Below are 19,068 nucleotides of genomic sequence, written 5' to 3'. Positions count from 1 at the left end.
GGACACCTAATATCTAAACCATAAGAGTCAGCTAAATGCAAAAGCATTATATTATAGTTCACTTCTGATATTTAGTCAAGTAAAGTAAGTCTCAAATTCTCTAAGAGGATCCCCCCTCTCCACACTCACTAAATTGCTATTCTCCTAGTACATAGACCATCATAGGTCTGATACATTTTTCTCTCTAGGCCTGTGGTCTTTAACAGAACAAAACATTTTGTGCTGTCATTTCCAACAAATTAATCTGAAAACAACAAATTAATCCATGAAAAAAGAAGTATTGTCATTTCCACATTACAGTTGGGGATCAGGAAAAGGTTAAAGAAAACAGTAGTACTACATAACACATACCCTGTTTAACTAGGCTTCAAATAGAGTTAAACACAGTAATCTTACTAATTACCAAGAACCATTCTGAATCACAGCATAAATACTTTCTCTTTTGTGGTTCTAAGAATTGATCAGAGTGATAGAGGTTTCACTGACCTTCAGGTGTCGTACTTCTTTCCTTGGGTGTCATCTTGGCAGTAAAGTGCAGAGCCAGGTCTTGCCCATAGAGCCAGGTTGAGGTTAGAAGATCCTGGGGCTGGAAGTGACCCTGGGACCTTGTCCATTCTCTTCCCCACACCCTGTCTGAAGTTACCCAGGACTAGTGACACATCTGATGCTCCTCAGCTGAACAGCTCTGCATGCCCAGCCACCTCAAGGGTCTTTTGTTTAAAGCAACTCCAGGATTTTAATTCATATCCATAAAAAAGAAGTATTGTCATTTCCGAATTACAGTTGGGGATCAGGAAAAGGTTAAAGAAAACAGTAGTACTACATAACACATACATTGGTTAACCAGGCTTCAAATAGAGTTAAACACAATAAGCTTACTAAATACCAAGAACCATTCTGAATCACAGCATAAAAGTAATTCAGGATTATTACTTTCAAACACATCTACTGCCTTGTCCAGGACAGTTTAGTGATTGACTAAATGTGTTTTTATATAAATGGTCTTTTTTGGAAGACCTCAAATCTTTTGTTTTACATACCTACATATATTAGACACTTCCCAACAATCATTTTTGTACTTTTTCTTAGCAAGCCCTTTCCTTCCAAGTAAACTTCAGCCACACTCCTTCCAGGTGAACCACAAATCCTGACTCAGTGTTCCTCCAAGTTCTACTGCATTCCCTCAGGCTCATTCCCTCAATTAAAACTTCTCAGCACCCAGGAATCTCCTGCCATGTGTCTTCTCCTTTACCCAGCCAGCTGTGGAGTCTACTGCTGCCAGGTCTGCCAGCTGCTCTGTTCTGTCCTGTTTCAAGTAATACATTGTGCCCACGCCAGTTCATCAATGTCTGGTTCCCTCCCATCTCTCTTCCAATCAGAGCAGCTAGGAAGAAAGGGAGTCAACAAGATGACTGGTCCTGCACCTAGGAGTTTAAGTGTCATCAAGTTGATAACCACAGCCAAGACCCAAGGCAATACCATACAACAAATGAGAGACAGTAGCTAGGTTCAAGTGAACCTTCACCTGTCACTCAATGACAATTCGTGTACTTGGGATGTTACTAATTCTCCCAAAATTAGATACACCATGGATTCAAATTGTAAACCTTCAATGTCTGTTCCACAAATAAATCCAAAAATCAAACAAATTTTCTAAGCTATCTACCACTTGGATATTGGTAGCCTGTCCAGCATTTTTTCTGGAGTTATGTAACTGCTAAGATTTTAAACGTTTTCCTTAAAAATACTCTAATTCTAGAAAAATCTGAATTTTCTCTGTAACACAAAGACTCCATTTTATTTGAATCAAAATGAGGCAACATACACCAGTGAACATGAACTACTGAGTAGGATAGTGACTGGGGACCTAAGTGGAGATGGAGATCATGGGACGCCATCCTCACCTTTTGTGACTTGCCCAGTGTCACCCGGCTGTGGACACACTGATTCCCTGGTTTTCATATTTCTGTTTCTTTATTGGAAAACGTCAGAGGAATTACCATGTTTATATATCCCTGCAAACCTCAAAGGTAGATTACCCTAATGAAATTCAAGTCATGGGGCTCCTTGGGTATAGACTCCTTAGAATGCCACAGGACTGCCTTCATCTTTACATTGGTCATCAGAACCAGCTGTGTCTTTGTCACCTCCTTGCTGAGGAGCTGATGTGTGGAAGTCCAACTCTACTTCTGTTTCTAGAGCCAACAATGTAGATCATGGGAAAGAAGTCACCAAAATGGTGGTAAAATGTTTCAGAAATACTACGCAGTGGAGGAAAAGCCTATCACTAACCAGGATTTCTGTGCTCCATCAAGAAATATCCATTCCAGGTAATTCTTGGTAAAGGAGAAATGGGGCTGGGTTGCCCTGTATAGCTAGGCAAGATGATCTGCTGCCCTGCACTTCAGCTTACCCAACAGGAAACTGACAGTGTTTGGGTAGAAAATCTCTTAAACCCAGAAGTCAGAAGATAGTCTGGTTGTAAAATTTCTATGAGAGCTTAAGCTGCCAGTCTTGAAGTGAGGTATCTTCAACAGAAGATGAGCAGGAGATAATCCCTTGGAGATTATCTTGGAGTAGGAGGTCATGGTGAAGTACCATTTGCTTTGGATATTGGCCTGGGCCTGGTGGCACTAGTCCATGGTATATGTCTGTTCCCAGGCAATGCCCACATGGGAATAGCAATACAGGAATCCCAGGACAGAGAGGGTCACCCACGGCCAGCCTGTAGGGGGAGAACAGAGATGGAAGAATGGTCAGAAGTTTGGGGGCAAACTTTCCCACATGGGCAAACTGTCCCCTGGGGAGAAGGCAACATGAGAAACAGCACAGGCATTGTTTTACACCAGCTCTTGAGCTCCTGAAAGTGCTCTTGTTGGAACCCTAGTAAGCAGAGTCCCACAGTCCAATGGGCTCAGTATAAAAAGATGGGTGTCCTGTGACAAATGCAAACACTTAGAATAGGGCAGGCTTTTAAAGAATATATACTTAGAAGACTAAAGCTTTAGATAATCAACCCCCCCAAAAAAATGTTCCTGAGGCCCACAGTAAATCTCAAAATATAGATTGGCCATTATATTGAATTGAGTGACATTTGTATGTACACAGAAATCGAACTCTAGATTAAACATTTGATTTCAAGACTCAAAGCTTTTAGTGATTCCTTCTACAAATATTTGTCTTAGAATATCTTTTCTTTATCTTTTTAAATTAATGTTTCTGCTGAGCATTTGTTTTTAATGATCTTCATGTCTTCTACATGTTTCACATGTTCAAAGTTTGGTTGGGGATTTTGGAGAACATGAGGGACCAAAATCAAAAGACTCCATCTTGTGTTAAAGGCACTCTCATTCCATCTTGGGAAAGACAAACACACACAGTAGGATTTGGGATTCAGTTTCCAGAGCACATTTAAACTGAGTCAGTTGGGATGAACAATAGTTTTCTGGGGTGGAAAGGGACAAACTACCAGAGAAACCACCCAAAATGTGACCATCAGGCCATCCTAGGAAAGGGCAGGTAGACAGGCAGGGATAGAAATATGAGAGAAAATGTAGTACACATACACAATGGAATATTACTCAACCTTAAAGAAGAACGAAACTATAGCATTTGCTAGGAAATAGATGGAACTGGAGACTATCATCCTAAGTGAAATAAGCCAATGTCAAAGAACCAAAGGCCGCATATTCTCCGATATGTAGATGCTAACATGCAATAAGGGGAGTGGGGAGGCAACACTAGAAGTTCACTGAATTAGACAAAGGGGATTGAAGGAAAAGGAGAGGGGATGGAAATAGAAAGAATGAACTGGATATACATTTCCTATGTTTATGTATGAATCCATAAGCAGTGTAACTCCACATCATGTACAACCACAAGAATGGGAAGTTATACTCCATGTATAACTAATATGTCATAATACATTCTACTGTCATGTAAAACTAAAAGGAACATAAATTTTTTTTTTAAAAAAGAGGGACCCATTCTGCCTGGGGGTCCTTAGATGTCTCTGTGGCTCAGAGAAATCAGGGGACTTGTCAGCACGAGTTCAGGGGAGAGGGCTTTGGACACAGGAAGCACTCTTGGACTTCAGCTGTGTTTGGAGTGAGACATCAATGGGTATTTGGTAAACAGAGAGCCCAGAGGCCAGCTGCAGAGGTGGGCAAATAGGGGCGTTTCCTGCACAAAGCTGGGCCTAGGGCATTGCCCAGCTGTGCTTGACCACTATGTTTATCAGGAGATGACCCTACATGTAGGACTAGGAGGAACAACGGTCCCAATGAGGTGAGGTGCAATCACATTTAGTGTGTGCCCTATGTAGGCCCTGAAAGATCTCCCTACTCTTACTGTATAGGCCATCCAGTTAAAAGACTCAAAACCCTACTATACTATGCAACCCCAGTCGATACCAACTTTCCCAGGAATAAGAAAATTGATGGAAAAAAAAAAAGTGCTCTAGTCACCTTTCCACACCAACCAACCAACCCTTCATGTCTGGCCCTGTCCTAGACCCTAACATCACCCTCTTTTTGGTTGCCTATAGGCACAAGGTTTGACTGAGGTAGCTGTTACCCAAGTACTAATGTGGCCCAGGCAGGTGGAAGTGGCCTTTGGGCAGAGCCTCCTCCCTCAGGGCTCAGATGAGGACAGGATACCAAAACTGAACAGCAAATGGGATGGGCCGTTGTTCTGGCAACTTTCCCAGAGCCTCTATGATGAGCAGTCACACAGCCTTGTCAGTCATCACAAAATGATGGTGTCAAAAAGGGTTCTGTTGTGACCAAGGAACACTGACCTCTCCCCGGCCTTCCTTGCTCAGACGTCCATGATCTTGCTCCTCACCCAACTGCCTACTTTCCAACCCTCATTCCCCCCACTGAGCAGCCCCTCAACATACCCCACGCACATGTGCATGCTCTCCCCCCGACCACTAAGATGACTCATGCAGCCTGATGAACAGTACAGCACTGGTCAAAGGAAAAGAGCCTTCTTAAAAGGGTGCTTTAGAACGGAGACCCTCTACATTCTCTGCACATTCAAGGTTGAGTCCCTAGAATCAATGATACGTTTAACTTCCTACTGGGTTTTTGATACCTGGACAAAACAAGATCTAAGTGAGTGATGAGTTTTAACAGATCATACCTAGGCAGCATTGAAGGTATTATGAACAGGTTGCTAGCAAGTCAGACCACAGTTGCAAAAGATTGGGTAACATAGTTAAAATGGATTACTTAACAAACATAGCTAAACACATAAGTATGATGTATGGCACAATAGTCTCTCTCAAAAAGGCTAATGTAGGTAGAAAGAGTTAACAGGATGTAGCTAGTTGTATAATGATACAGTGAATAGGATAACAAGGAATTTTTCAATAACTACAGTTAATGAGCACCAGGTAGGACACAGAGGGAAATAACTAGAGCTAAGAGAAATTAAGCAGTATCATTTTACTTGAAGTTATCATGACTGAGCAATTTTCTGAGCAATTAAATCCGTCTGAAAGACCTGGAAAGGCAGAAACTCAAGATACTGAAGAAAAAGATCATCATCACACAGAAGTACAAGAAGTCCAAGGGTGTGTCTTATGTAAAATGAGGAAATAATCAGAACAAGAAGTCTGATGAGCCAGGCACAGTGGCGAATGCCTGTAATCCCAGAGGCTAAGACAGGAGGATCGAAAGATCAAAGCCAGCCTCAACAATGGCAAGGTGCTAAGCAGCTAGCTCAGTGAAACCCTGTCTCTAAATAAAATGTAAAATGGGGCTGGAGATGTGGCTCAGTGGCTGCATGCCCCCGAGTTCAATTCCCAGTATCCTCCCTGACCAAAAAAAAAAAAAAAAAAAGAAAAGAAATCTGATGAAAAACTTTGTTTAAAACACAATGTTGTCAATGAAACCCACCATTCTGTATAATTATTATGGACCAATAAAATGTTTTGAAAAACCCAGAATAACAAAACACACCAAAAGCAATGTTGTAAGATGGTGCAGCCACATTATGGATATTCCTTAGAAAAATTCAACATAGAATTATGAAACACACACCCCAAAGCATTGGCAAAGGAACTAGGAGAGACAGTCGTACACCAATGCTCACAGCACAATTATTCACAATTTCCAAAAGGTAGAAGCAACCCAAGTGTCTATCAATAGATGAGAGGATACACAGAATGTGGTATATATGTACAATGAGATATTTTCAGCCTTTAAAAAAGGAAGTAAATGCTGACCCAGGTTACAACATGAGCGAACCTTGAAGATATCACAGTAAGTCAGACCCAAAAGAAAGAAATCCATAATTCCACTTGCGTGACCTTCCTAGAGTAGTCAAATTCACAAGGAATTTCCAGCCACGATCTAGAAGGTAGAGAGGAATGGGAAGCCAGTGTTTAAAGGTTACAAAGGTTTAGTTTTGGAAAGTGAGAAAAGTTCCAGGTATGGTAGATGGTGATGGCTATAAAACAGTGAGAATGTACTTCAGGCCCCTGAACGGTACCTAAAATTGGTTAAAATCCTATTTTTTATGTTATGTACAATACACAACAAAAATTATGCTAAAAGAAGCCCTTAACAAAATAATCCATTTACATAAAATGCAAACTCATTTATAACCACACAAAAAAAAAAAACATCAAAGGTTACACAGAGCTGGGTCAGAGGGAGAGGGACTGCAAAGGGGCACTAGGAACCTTCTGTGATGAGAAATATTTTGTATCCTGATTGCAGGAATGGTATTTACAAGTGGCAGATTCATTCTGTTGCATGCCTCCAATGGATGCCTCTTACTGTGCATTATTTAATTTTTCATAAAGCTGACATTAAAAAAAGGTGGCACTGGGACCATGTTAGCTTGTTGCCATTGCAACAAATACCTGAGAAAAACTTACAGGAGTAAAGATTTATCTTGGCTCCCATTTTCAGAGGTTTCAGTTCAATGTCAGCTGACTTCATTGATTTTAGGCTTCTATGCAGTGAGGCAGAAACATGGCAAAGGGCATAGCAGAGAAAAGCTGTTCACCTTATGGCAGCCAGGAGGCAGAGACACACACTAGGGGCAAAAAAATATCCTTGCAGGGCATGCCCCCAATGACCTACTTCCTCCAACTAGGTCCCACCTCCCCCAGAGCCTATTCACCTATCAATGGATTAATCCACTAATGAGATCAGAACCCTCATGATGCAACCATTTCCCCAAAGTCCCTCCTCTGAACACTGCTGCACTGGGAACCAAGCCCTCAACACATGAGCCTTTGAATGATATTCCAGATCTAAACCATAAAAGGAACGTTAGCAAATCACAGACTTGCAGCATTGGGGTACAATGTCCTGGGCTGTGTATGTCCCCAAAACATTCAAACAGAAGTTATAAGGGAACACAGTTTTTTAAGTGATGATGTTTTTTCACTCCAACTCCCTCCAGGCAGGGGGACTGAGTTATAGGACCAAATATTGGGCTGCTCTAATTGTGCATTCTTCCACTGGGGCCTTGAAAGAGAAATAGGAGAACCAAAGGACTCTTTCTTCTTTTAAAATATTTATTTATTTTTAGTTGTAGTTGGACACAACTACAACTTTGTTTTATATATTCATTTTTATGTAGTGCTGAGGATTGAATCCAAGGCCTTGCACATGTTAGGTGAGTGCTCTACCACTAAGCCACACCCCAGCCCTGAGGACTCTTTCTTCACTATGCAAATCAGTTCAGCAGGAGGAAAGCTGTAACTGATGAATCAGCACAAACTCCCATCCCATGAAGAAATCAATCCCTCCTAATGGGAGAGGAGTTAACAGAGTTGCTGAATTGTGCAGGAGCCATCAATTACCACATCAAAGGTTCACTCAGTTGTCATGTTGGGCAACACTCCTGAGGCCCTGACTGCCATCTTGGCTCTCGCAAGGCTTTTTCAAAGGCTATATCCTACTGTTAACCATTTCTACAAGAAAATGGCTTATAATCAGGCTTTGCAGGGATGCCTGCTTCCTGCCTAGCTTCTCAGCCATCTAGCACCAGAGTCTCTGTCCTCATGAAAAGAGTTTACAAAGACTAAGCAATGTACTGTAGAGTTTACAAGGGTTATGCAATCTTCGTTACTTTTCACAACCCTCTGAGGTAGAAATTACTGTTCTCATTTTAAGAGGGAAAAGTAGAGGCTTATGAATGTAAATAACTTATCATGGACCACACAGCTAGCAGATTCCAGAACTGGTTTAAACCCAATGCTGACATGCTTGCTCACAGTCACACTACCTGAAAAGGACCCAGAGTGCATATCCCAAGTCTAGGGCATCAGGTTTAATCCTATTTGGAGAATATTCTAAAGAATGTCACTATTATTTTTTTAAAATCTACTATCAACTCTGCCTTAGCTTCATCTTCCATCCTCCAAGCACGTTTTCCAGCCAGAGGCTCCAATGCCCTGCTGCCCACTGTACCTCTAGCTCATTAACTGCTCAGTCATCACCAGATGGTTTATAGCTCTCCTTGAGGACTGAAGAAAAAGGTAATGCCCCTCCCCCATCTTGGCTCTTGGGTATCCACAGCTGGACTGATAGACCAGTTTCTGGTCCCATGGAATAACATCACCCATTCTAAGGAAGGAAAAGAGGAGCTTCTCATGACTCACAACACACAGGACGAGACACAGGTCTACCAGCTAACTGATGCAGCCATCAGGATGCAAAGAAAACAAGGCTCAAACTCTCCTTGGTTGAAGAGTAAGTTTGCAAATGTGAAGGACATACACTATGATTATGAAATGCCACCAACCTATCCATCCATGTCCTTGGGAATACATGAGCATATGTTACAAAGTCCACATTGCCGTTCTGTTAAGATCAAAGTGAGGCTGATGAATTGTGACCTCCAGAGAGCCTTTGTGAATAGACTGTCTCAGCAACATCTGTCTTGTAGGGAAATAGAATGGAGATGCTGCAGAAGAGGGAATCATGGAACGTGGTAACTGACAGATTTGGAAGCCAAAGAATAGATTCCCTCTAACTGACCTTGAGCACAGCCTTGGATGATTGGTACCCTCATGGTTGACTATCCTGCCATGCTGCCTAAAGACTAATGAAAGCCTCAGTCCAAGCCTCTCCCTTATGATTGCTCTTGATATGAGAAAAGGGATGATGTCTGAGGTCTCATGTACCTGCTCCTGCATCAGACCCCAGCTCCTGGCATGCTGGCTTAAGTCTTGGAGACATCCCCACCGTTGCCCTGACATTCTGCACCATCCCGCCAAGTTCACTACCATCATCCATTAATTATTCAGATAACTTTAGGCACACTGCCTTTATTAAAATCACTGGCTCCTGACAGCACTTTATGTTTAACAATATTCAGATATGGTGAGGGGAATTGATAAGGTGCTTTATTTAAATCATATTTACTCCAGTAGCTGTAGCCAGGAGATATTCTGGAGCCATGCATCAAATAGTCCTAAGCCTAAAGTCCTTCTACCAGGGCTAATTGAGAGCTTTAATTTTAATAAAGCAATAGGGCAGGAACCTTTTCCCGTCAGAGGGCTGGCTCCCTTATTGAAGGATGGACACGGGGAGGATACAGCTGCCCAGATTTCTAAGCCTATAAATTGGTATGCCTATTTCTAAACAGATGGGGATATGGACAGATATTGAGGAATGGGCTCTTGATAATTTAGAATTCTACTGAAAGTTTCTGACCTTTAGGTAAGTTACAAACCTGGGACTCAAACCCAGGCTTCTAGGCCTGAGTTTTCAAAAACTCTGCTCTTTTATATCCTGAGAGAGAAGAACTAGATGGTTCTTGTGTGTTTAGAACTGAAGCAGGGAACCCTAAAATAGTCTGCACCTGCATCACTGGGAAGGCATGCTAAACCCAGATTACAGGGCCCTACCCCAGAGTTTCTGATGCAGCAGGTCTGGGCAGTCCTGAGAATGTGCATTTCTAACAAGTTCCCTGGTGATGTGAAAGTTGATAATCCAGGGGTCACACTTTGGAAACCACTATTCTAGGGGAACCTGAAGAAAGCCAAGGGAAGGGCTTTCTAATGACGGAGCTTGTTAATAGATTGCACTCTCATGACCAGAGGAGATTACTGAGCATTATATGTTGCCAAGTACTCTGCTTGGCTCATTTCAGTCCTACAACCTCCTTCTCAGGCAAGTATTGTTAGCTCCATTTCTCAGTTCTCACAGATATGGAAATTAAGGCTCAAAGGAGTGAAGTCACTTTCCCAGGGTCTAACAGCTAATTGTCATCAAGCTACACTTGAGCTTGAGGCTGTGTAACTCCTTTGGCCACCAAAGCTCAGAAATAGTTGCTTTGGGTCACCTGATGGAAAGACTCAAACCAGGTTCCTCTGCCTTCTAACAGGTCTCTCTTCCTTTAAATCCTCAGCCTGTAAATATCCTGCCATTCCCCTACTCCTGGTGATCATCTCATAATAGGCAGAAGCAAAATGTTTGTTTTCTCAGACCTCAGCCATCACTAATTCACTTGGGTCAGCCCACCTCCTGGGGCCTCTATTTCTCTACGTAAGGGGACAGAAGAAGAAGTATGGGTGGGCATGCTTACATTCTTTGTCTTGGTTACTGCTTAATTTAGACCAGGGGCATTGCAGAGCATGTTCCCAGTACCTGAATGACCCTTTATTAAAATTGCCAAAGCACAATTATTTACGCCCTGATATTGGCTGATACTCCATAGGGGATTCAGCAGGGAGATGAAGGAAGCAGGTAGCTGGGGTCACCCTCAGGGAGCTTGCTCCGTTCTGCACAAGAGTCCCTTGCTAGGTGCCATGTGCACATTGTAACCAGCACCAACAGTGGTCTTTAATAAATCACATTGTTCACAGTCAATTTCACATCCTGATGAAGCCAACCTCCGCCACATTTTTCATCCTTCCCCAGCTCCCCCTACAAGCCCTGCAGGCAGACACTTAGCGAAGCACTCACTGCCATCAAGTAAAATCATTTCACATGAAATTGAGAAAGCGGGAAGAATAAGCCAGAGCCACTTTTCTTATTCAGACAGCACAAGCAGAAGGTGGTACTGGAAAATGCACATTTTTTCCTCCCTCTCTAGGATCAATGGGGACCTATTTCCCACAAAATTGTCCTCTGCAGTTGATGCCACAGCCCAACTTCAGCCACTGGGGCCAGAGGCTGCACAGTAGGAACATTTTTTTCCACAGATGTTTCTCTTCTCTAACTTGGGTTTCTAATACAGCCTAATTAGGACTATGGTTCATTGGTAATTCATGACATGCCATATAACACAGCAGATGCTGCATAGCAAAAGAGCTAAGAAAGCCACTTTCCTCAAACAAAGGGGCAGTGCGCTGTGAGTCAGGCTCCTTACCCTGACAACCACTCACCCACACCTGTATAGCCATCCTTCCTTATCTGCAGGGAGTACATTCTAAGACCCACAAGGGATGCCTGAAACTGTGGATAGTACTCAATCCTACATATGCTATTTCTTATACATAATACAATATCTAAAAATTAGGTGCCATAAGAGATTTACAATAAAGACAATTATAAATGTACTGTAATAAGAGTTATGTGAATGTGGCATCTCTCTCTGTTCATACTTTATTATCCTGTATTCCTGCTTCTTGCGACATGAGATGATACAATGCCTACCTGACAAGATGAAGTGAGATAAGTGACATAGATATTGTGACATGGTGTTGGGATACTATAGGTCTTTTGACGATCTATCACAAGGAGGATCATCTGCTTTGGGTAATTATGGAGTCATGAGGATGTTGGGTAGGAAACATGTACAGTGTGAATACAGTGAACAAAGGAGTAACTCATGTCCCAGGTACAAAGCAAGCTGGCACAGGATTTCATCATGATACTCAGAACAGCATACAATTTAAACCTAGTGAATTGTTTATTTCTGTAATTTTCCATTAAGATGTTTGGGCTGAAATTGACCACAGTTTACTACAATCTCAGAAAAAATACATCCAAGATGGGTCTATTGTATTTATGAAGCACCTACTGCGAGCTTAGCATTTAGACAGGCAGCCTCAATTCTTGTCACAGGCATAGTCTGCACCTTCATTTGAGGCCTTATCAGAATGCCACTGAAGCCCGAGGGCAGACCAGGAACACCAAGCATTTCACCCATAGCATAAGTTCACTTCCACTACTGCTCTGTGATCCAGACATGGAGATGACAAAAGGCATGGAGGAAACAGGATGGAGACGGGATTCTCAAAGTCTGAGTAGGCTGGGATGATAGGCTGACACTAATATTTAAGATAAAATTGAACAAGATAAAGAAACAGTTGAACTTAGCACTTTTTGTTTCCAAATCCACCATACAAAGGTGGAATTAGGAAAGGTCTGGAACCATGTTACAGGAAGAGTGGCTGATAGATCTAGTGACATTTGCCTGGAAACACAAAGACTAAGGAGAAGAGAAAATGGCTGGTCCCCAAACATAAACATCTACCCCTGGAAGAGCCGAGAAGACACCTGAGCACGTAGAGGACAGGGCTAGGAGGAAGGAACAGGTGTGAAGGGGACAAAGGGACACTTTGCCAGCTGAAGCACTCTGGCACTGAAGCCAACCAAAAGAGTGAGTTTCCTGTTCCTGGGGGAACATGGACAGGGACAGGATGGCCAGTGAGCCAGGACACAATGACAGAGATTCTTCCTTTGGACCAGATCTAAGTGCTTAAGAATCTGCTGCCTTCTTCCCAGGGGACTGGGACCAGGGCATGCATGGTAAATTGGTCAATGAAGAAACATATGCATTGTTAATTCAGAGTACTCATTTAGAAGACTGCCAAGGCTTACTTCAGATAACTGAAAATCATGATCGTGGCAAAGACCATGTACAAGAAACCACACCCCATATGTCCATTTGGCCTCCATTTTCCCAGCCTGTAGGACACTCAGTCAACTGGAAGGAGTGCCCACAGTCTAGGCATCATCAACTCCTGTGGATGTGTCTTGGAGGAAGAGGCATCTGGCATTTACTGACCATGATCACCTAGACTTACCAAGAGACAGCAGTGCAGGAACACATCCACTCACCCCAATTCCTACCACCCCCAAGTCAATCTGCCAGGAGTGGAATAGGGGAGAGAGGGCAAAGAGAAAGAATGATGTCTGAACTTTGTGTATATCTGAAAAGATGGCATCAGCAAGTGCATCTGACATGTTCCTCTTCTAAAGCTGTTGTGAAAGAATTCCAAATTACTAGACTTGAATTTTGAAGCAAGGAACAGAACGCTAAGACCAAACTCCCAGCAGCAGCAGCTGGATGCTCCCAGAGCTCTCAGAAGCCACTGTGGGTTATGAATGCCAGACACCACTGGGACGAGGAAGGGAATGTTCCTGCCTGCTGTCAAAGATGGCTTTGTTCTTACCTTGCTGCACCCACTAGCTGTGTCTGCAAAAATCTAGTTTGCTCATCAACATGCTGAGAAGCATGATCGGTTTGAAAGCTGGAGGTATCAGGGAACAAGACTTAAATCTGTAACTATCTTCCAGTGTTTGCTGCCAAGTAGTCAGGCCCACTCCAGGGTCCCCCTGCTCCTACGGGCTAGTCACAGGCAGGCTGGCTGTGTCTGGGATTCAGCTGGTGGCCAGGGTTTCTTTGGAGAATACCGAGTCCATTGTCTCTTTGGTGTTGATTAACTACATGAGCCTCCCCTTGCCTTCCTCCAAAGGAACTTGACAGAAGCACAGAACAATTTTGAGATGAGTTCAGAAAAATATAGTTTGAACTTTACAAATGCTATTTGGAAAAGGCAGCTCATCTCCTAGGTCCTGGAATAATAAAGGGTGTGGGAGATGGATGAGAAGAGTGTCCTAGCTCAGGGGATGCTATGATGGTGGCACTGTCTACAACTACCCCTCGAGCCTCCAGCTCACAGGCAGCAGGGTGCTTATCCCTCAGGAGCAAAGACCACTCAGGCAGTCCTGGGCATCAGGAGGTGGCAGCACAGGGACAGGTCAAATGAATGTCAAGATATCTCTGCTAAAGAGGCATCAGAATTGCCCAGGGATGAAATATGGGCTCTTATGTCATTGTTCAGGGGAGGGAAATGACCCCATAGGGCCCTCCATCAAAGTCACTCACTCCAGAGACCAAGGGCTTTGCTTAGAGTCAGAGTTGCTGACACCATAGCTGCTCTTCCCCAGATTAACCCACAGCAGGAGCATAGATTATGGAGCCATGTGGGAGCATGGCTGCCTGGCCCTGGACAGTAGCCACGGTCACTGCTGTTGTCATCTCAGGCCACATGGGAATCAGGGGACTAGTGGGGGAACATAGCTTAGCTCAGCCTGAGAATAAGTAAAAGCTCATGCACATGACTATAGACTCAAACAAGGCTGACCAATTCCAAGCGCCACGCCTAACCAGCAGCTCTGTCACACACAAGCCACTTCCAGGAGGTCTAGAAAGGGTCCGCTATTTAGGCATACAGATAAACCAACATTCAGCCTGGAAGAAGGCCACAAAGTCACATAGAGAGGGAATTACACTTATGCCACATCACTCCAGATGACAAAATGAGACCGGCAGGTAAAAGTTTTGAGAGGCAGATTTTCAAGAAGTTACTACAAAAGACAATCTATAGTGGTTAGAGCCTACAGAAGAGTGGGCACCTGAGTTCTCAGCACTTGGCTTTGAGGAACTTTGAGCAACTCTTCAGTAGGAAGGACTTCCCAAAAAACTCCCCTCTGATGGGAGGCTCCTCCTTATGCCCTTCTGATTCTAAGAGATTATAGTCCTAAAATATTCACATCCCCTAGTCATCTTTCCTTCCCCAGGGAAGTGCATGAAAAGACAAGCACACATCCTGAGGGACCACTTGGTCAGGAGGAGGGGGAGGGGGTGTCCCATCATGGAACAGAAGGCAGTGTTCCAGCACACTGCAGCAACGTCAGAAGAACACGGCACAGTTTTAGTGACGTGCTTATGAGGCTATCTACCTGACGTATACAATGACTCACATACTTTTTGCAACTAGGGTGACAAAGACATTTTTGTGCCTAAAAGACCTCACTCTGAAGAACACTGTGTTCCCCTTTGGCTCTCTGTTCTGGATGATGGCCCCAAGGGTGGGTCTGCTGGGGACAGCAGGCAAGTATTGCCAGATACACCACACCACACCAGGAGGGGGTGGTGCCCCCTCATTCCTTTGAGGCCCCCCCCTACCTCCTTGGGCAGCCTGGATTTCCTAATCCTCTAGGAGACCTGGCAGGAGCAAATACTGGGCAATTTGAGACACGTTCACAGGGAAGTTTTTTTTTTTTTTTTCTTTCCACCTGTGACTCTGCTTGGAATCCAACACCTGGAGCCAGTTGATCACAGGGGCAGAGAAGACAATACAGAGGGTGGAGGAGAAGTGAATCCCAAGCATCTGGGTAGAGCTCTTTTATGTTCCTGGGGTATGTTGGCACCATTTGCCTCCTTGTACTGCCTGTTCAGAGAGCAGAGGGACAGGAAGGCTGAAATTCTTCAGAATTTTTTTTCCCAGTTGTTTATTCTCTTCTGGTAGCATCTACATGGGGTTAATTACTGGCCTCCAGGGAAGGGGTCTCAGCTGCTGCAGCAGCATCTGGTGGATGTTTGTGACCTCAGAGCACAATATTTATATGATGGACTCCTTGTAGGGTTTCCAGATACTCCCTCAGTTGTGGGTCACTTCAGGGCGTGGAACCAGCCTTCCATCTGCTCTCTGATTGTGCTCAAGTGACAGGCAATGTCCGCAAGGGTCAGCTATGTGGCCTGGATCTATCCAGTTTTTCCTAATGATGTCTCAACACCTGGAGCTTGAGGTCATGGCTCCAGAAGAACCTGTGACAGTCCCCCTCTGCATGTTCCTAGTCAATTTCTGACAATACCCATAGGTCAAATGCTAATTTAGGCTTGGAGAAACTTTGCATTCAGAGCCTGCCACCTCCCCTTCCTAGAGGCTGCCTGATATCCACAGGGAAAATGTGGCTCTGTTCTTGCCATTTGGCTGGGAAGGATCTAAGATTAATCATTGTTGTGATTCTTATTGAACATTTACTGAGCTCTTACTACATACGGGGTACTAGGTTACATTCAGGGGATACCAGAGAGTAAAAGGCTGACTTACACCGAGACAAGAATTAGATACGAAAAGACAAATCATGACCCCAGGGTGTTCCCAATGTGAAAGAATGAAAAGTTGCTGTAACATTTCTTAGCTTTCCCCATGTGCTGAGTGCTATGCTAAGAGTTGGGGGTCTGGAAGGAGAAGAGCTGGCTTCTGAGAGGAGGGGGCCTGCAAGCACACAGGGCATAGCCATTTGTGGTGCAGGCTCCAGAGAACTGAGAGCCCGGCTAGTGGGAGAACAGTGCTAAGGAAACATGGAGATGAACGCTGTGATGCTAGAGTGGGGAGATTCCACTTTCTAGTAGTTTCATCTACCCTTCCCTCCACAGGAGACAGCCTGCCTTCAAAGCTCCTGTCCTCTTCAGGTGTCCTCCAGCAAGACTTAGAAAGGACCAACAACTCCCACCCCCATTTCATCTTCTATTTTTTGGGGGGTGGGTGGGTGGTGTGGACAGGTAAGGCATAATATAAATTCCAAAAATTAGGGAAAAGAAATGCCCTCCCACTCCCACACATCCAAGCCCTCAATTCCTCTCTCCCTAGAGGTTCCTTTCCAGCTCCTCATTTGTCCTCCTAGATATTCCATGCACAAAACTATAAAATATAACCTTTCATTCTTAAATACATATTGTACTTGAATGCAAATGCCACAGATACTATTGGCTGTGAAAAATTCTGCTGAATGTGCCATCATACATTTACTCAGTGGCCTGATACACCTGTGTCTATTCCAATCTGTTGCTCTTATGAGTAACGCAGCATGGAATACTCTTGTACATATCTCATTTCATACATGTGAAATTATACGTGAATGGTAAAATCCTAGAAGTGAAAATGCCAGATCACTTTTCATAGGTATTGCAAACCATTCTCAAGAAGAGTCACCACTTTATATTTCTGCCTGAATGTAGGAAGGGAAGCTGCTAGATCTATGCCAACCTGGGGCAGCACATTGTCACACTCTGAATTTGCATTTTTCTCATTAAGGGGGAGGCTGAGGTGCTGGGTGCAGTTCAGTGGTAGAGCATGTGCTTAACATGTGTGTAAGCCTGGGTTCTATTTCCAGCACCAAGGGTGAGAAAAAGAAAACAGTTGGTCATCTTTCCACTTGTTTCAGTATTTCTTTTTCCCAGGAAATATTTGTTTACATCTTTTCCCCATTTTTCTACCAGTTTGGGGCTATTTTCTTACAGTTTAATAGGAGGGAGGTCATTATTATGGTATTCAGCATGGAGGATGTTCTACAGTAGTCTACAGGAGAGTGAGGAAAAGGGCACTGACTCAGAGGGGAGTTGACACAGAAGGGACAGGCCCAGCACAGCCTGCTTAGCCAGGAGCTGGCTGTGATGGCCAGGCACCACGAGTGCTCCTGGTGTGCACAGCAGGAATTTATGCAAAGAAAATGACAGGCACCTGCTTCTGTCCTCCAGAGCAGCTCTAGTTTCACCATTTCTGAAACCTCATTAACTAAGGAAATAAAAATGAATTTATGGCATCACGATCTCTATAATGGGTTCACAGTGAGCCAGGCAGGACTTCCTCTGCTTTTACTCTATAGGACCCTTCAGCTGGAGAGCCAGGGACAAATGTCTTTCACTGCCTTCCTTTCCTTCCTTCTCCTATCTATCCATCCCATCAACCCACCAATTTAATACGGACTGGTAGGGCAGGCAAGGCCTTTCTCCCTAAACCTTTTATGGAAGTCCCATGATTGAGCCAGTGAGGTAAATCCAGCATGTCTTCCAATTATTTCCCCTAGCTCTTCACAGTTAGGTCTTCCTTCAAGTTTAAAGCAAAAAATGACAGACCACAACAGGGATTATACTAATTAGCCTCAGTCGCCCCATCTAGGGGCCTCAGATTCAGTGTTGCTCTGGGACTCACATCCATGAGCCCATTTTCTGGATTCCCCCCTTTTTTTTTCCAACCAAGTCCTTGAGGCCTCCAGGGGCAAGTCCAGGTGCCTATATTATTTACTTTAAGGCCCAGGTTTCCCATGCTCCTCTGTAGATGGTCTTGGACCTACCACTAAGATGTTTAGGTCCTCGATTCTGAACAATTTCTACTGGAACAAAGGAGGTGGGAAGAGTGGACTCCCTGCTGCCAGGTCTTATCAGTGTTCCTCCAGTGCTGGAGGCAGCAGTACCCCCAGTTTCCAGCTTCCACTGACACTCTCAACCTCAGCAGAAGTCACCTCCTTGGGGTCTGAGAACCAGCCATACAGCACTCCTTGGTCCAAGGTTCCAGCACAAGACAAAGCACCCCCTTAGAAGTCTGAGTGCCACTGCCCAGGGTCCTCTTCTCCAAACTTCTAGATTCTAGGAATCCCATCTCTCTGTCTCCCCCCAAATCTTAGGGAATGTCACTATTTTCTACTATTGTTAATACCTGGATTGTGTCAATGTATCTTTTTGCTCCTTCCTAATACTCATATTTCCCCTGAATTAGATGCCTTTTGTTTGAAATAGCTAGCATAATCTTTGTTTTCCAAGTAAGACTTCAACAGATACATTGTCTAACTTCCAATTATAGACCGGAGGAGGCTCAGTATTCTTGTGATAACAGGAGGGCCCAGGGAAGTAGCAGCAATAATTATGCTGAATCTGGAGAGATGAGTACTTGCCATTTACAGAGGAAAGTATCTGTCCTCCAGAGCAGCTCTGAGTTGTATCTGAATCCTCTTAAATGTGTTTAAATTAGTTGTCTAAATTCCAAAGCTACCAATTAAAGGACCTTGTATTATACCTGCCCTTATAAATGAAAAGAAAAAATAATCAGACTATGTTCCCTTCTGTTAGACCCAAAGAATGCACTAATAGTTCAAGCTGATAGAACCTTTAAAATAAATTTTTGAAAATTCCTTCTATTTCAGCATAGTACCTAAGATGATGAACCACAAAGAAGAAAAGAATAATATTCCATATTTCCATACATGGGGCCAGTTTCAGATCACAGAACTTGCAGCC

The 19,068-nt window shown here is 43.7% G+C and overlaps 1 protein-coding gene across 3 annotated transcripts in view; it reads right to left on the bottom strand.

The window, feature by feature from the left end:
* Positions 1-711: 711 nt before the first annotated feature.
* Positions 712-19,068, bottom strand: part of Hhat (hedgehog acyltransferase) — a 344,926-nt gene continuing 326,569 nt past the window's right edge. For all 3 annotated transcript variants that reach the window (XM_058581959.1, XM_058581958.1, XM_046452232.1), the window contains exon 12: positions 712-2,725. In XM_058581959.1, the coding sequence (XP_058437942.1) occupies positions 2,634-2,725 (92 nt within the window). In that variant the 3' untranslated portion in view covers positions 712-2,633. The remainder of the gene's footprint in view (positions 2,726-19,068) is intronic.

The sequence above is a fragment of the Marmota monax genome, unplaced genomic scaffold, assembly GCF_021218885.2.
Source record: "Marmota monax isolate L192 unplaced genomic scaffold, Marmota_monax_Labrador192_F-V1.1 WCK01_AAM20220418_F8-fsc00105, whole genome shotgun sequence".
In the NCBI taxonomy this organism is placed as follows: domain Eukaryota; kingdom Metazoa; phylum Chordata; class Mammalia; order Rodentia; family Sciuridae; genus Marmota; species Marmota monax.
The sequence above is the reverse complement of the archived record's forward strand: the minus strand, read 5'-3'. Positions and strand labels throughout refer to the sequence as shown.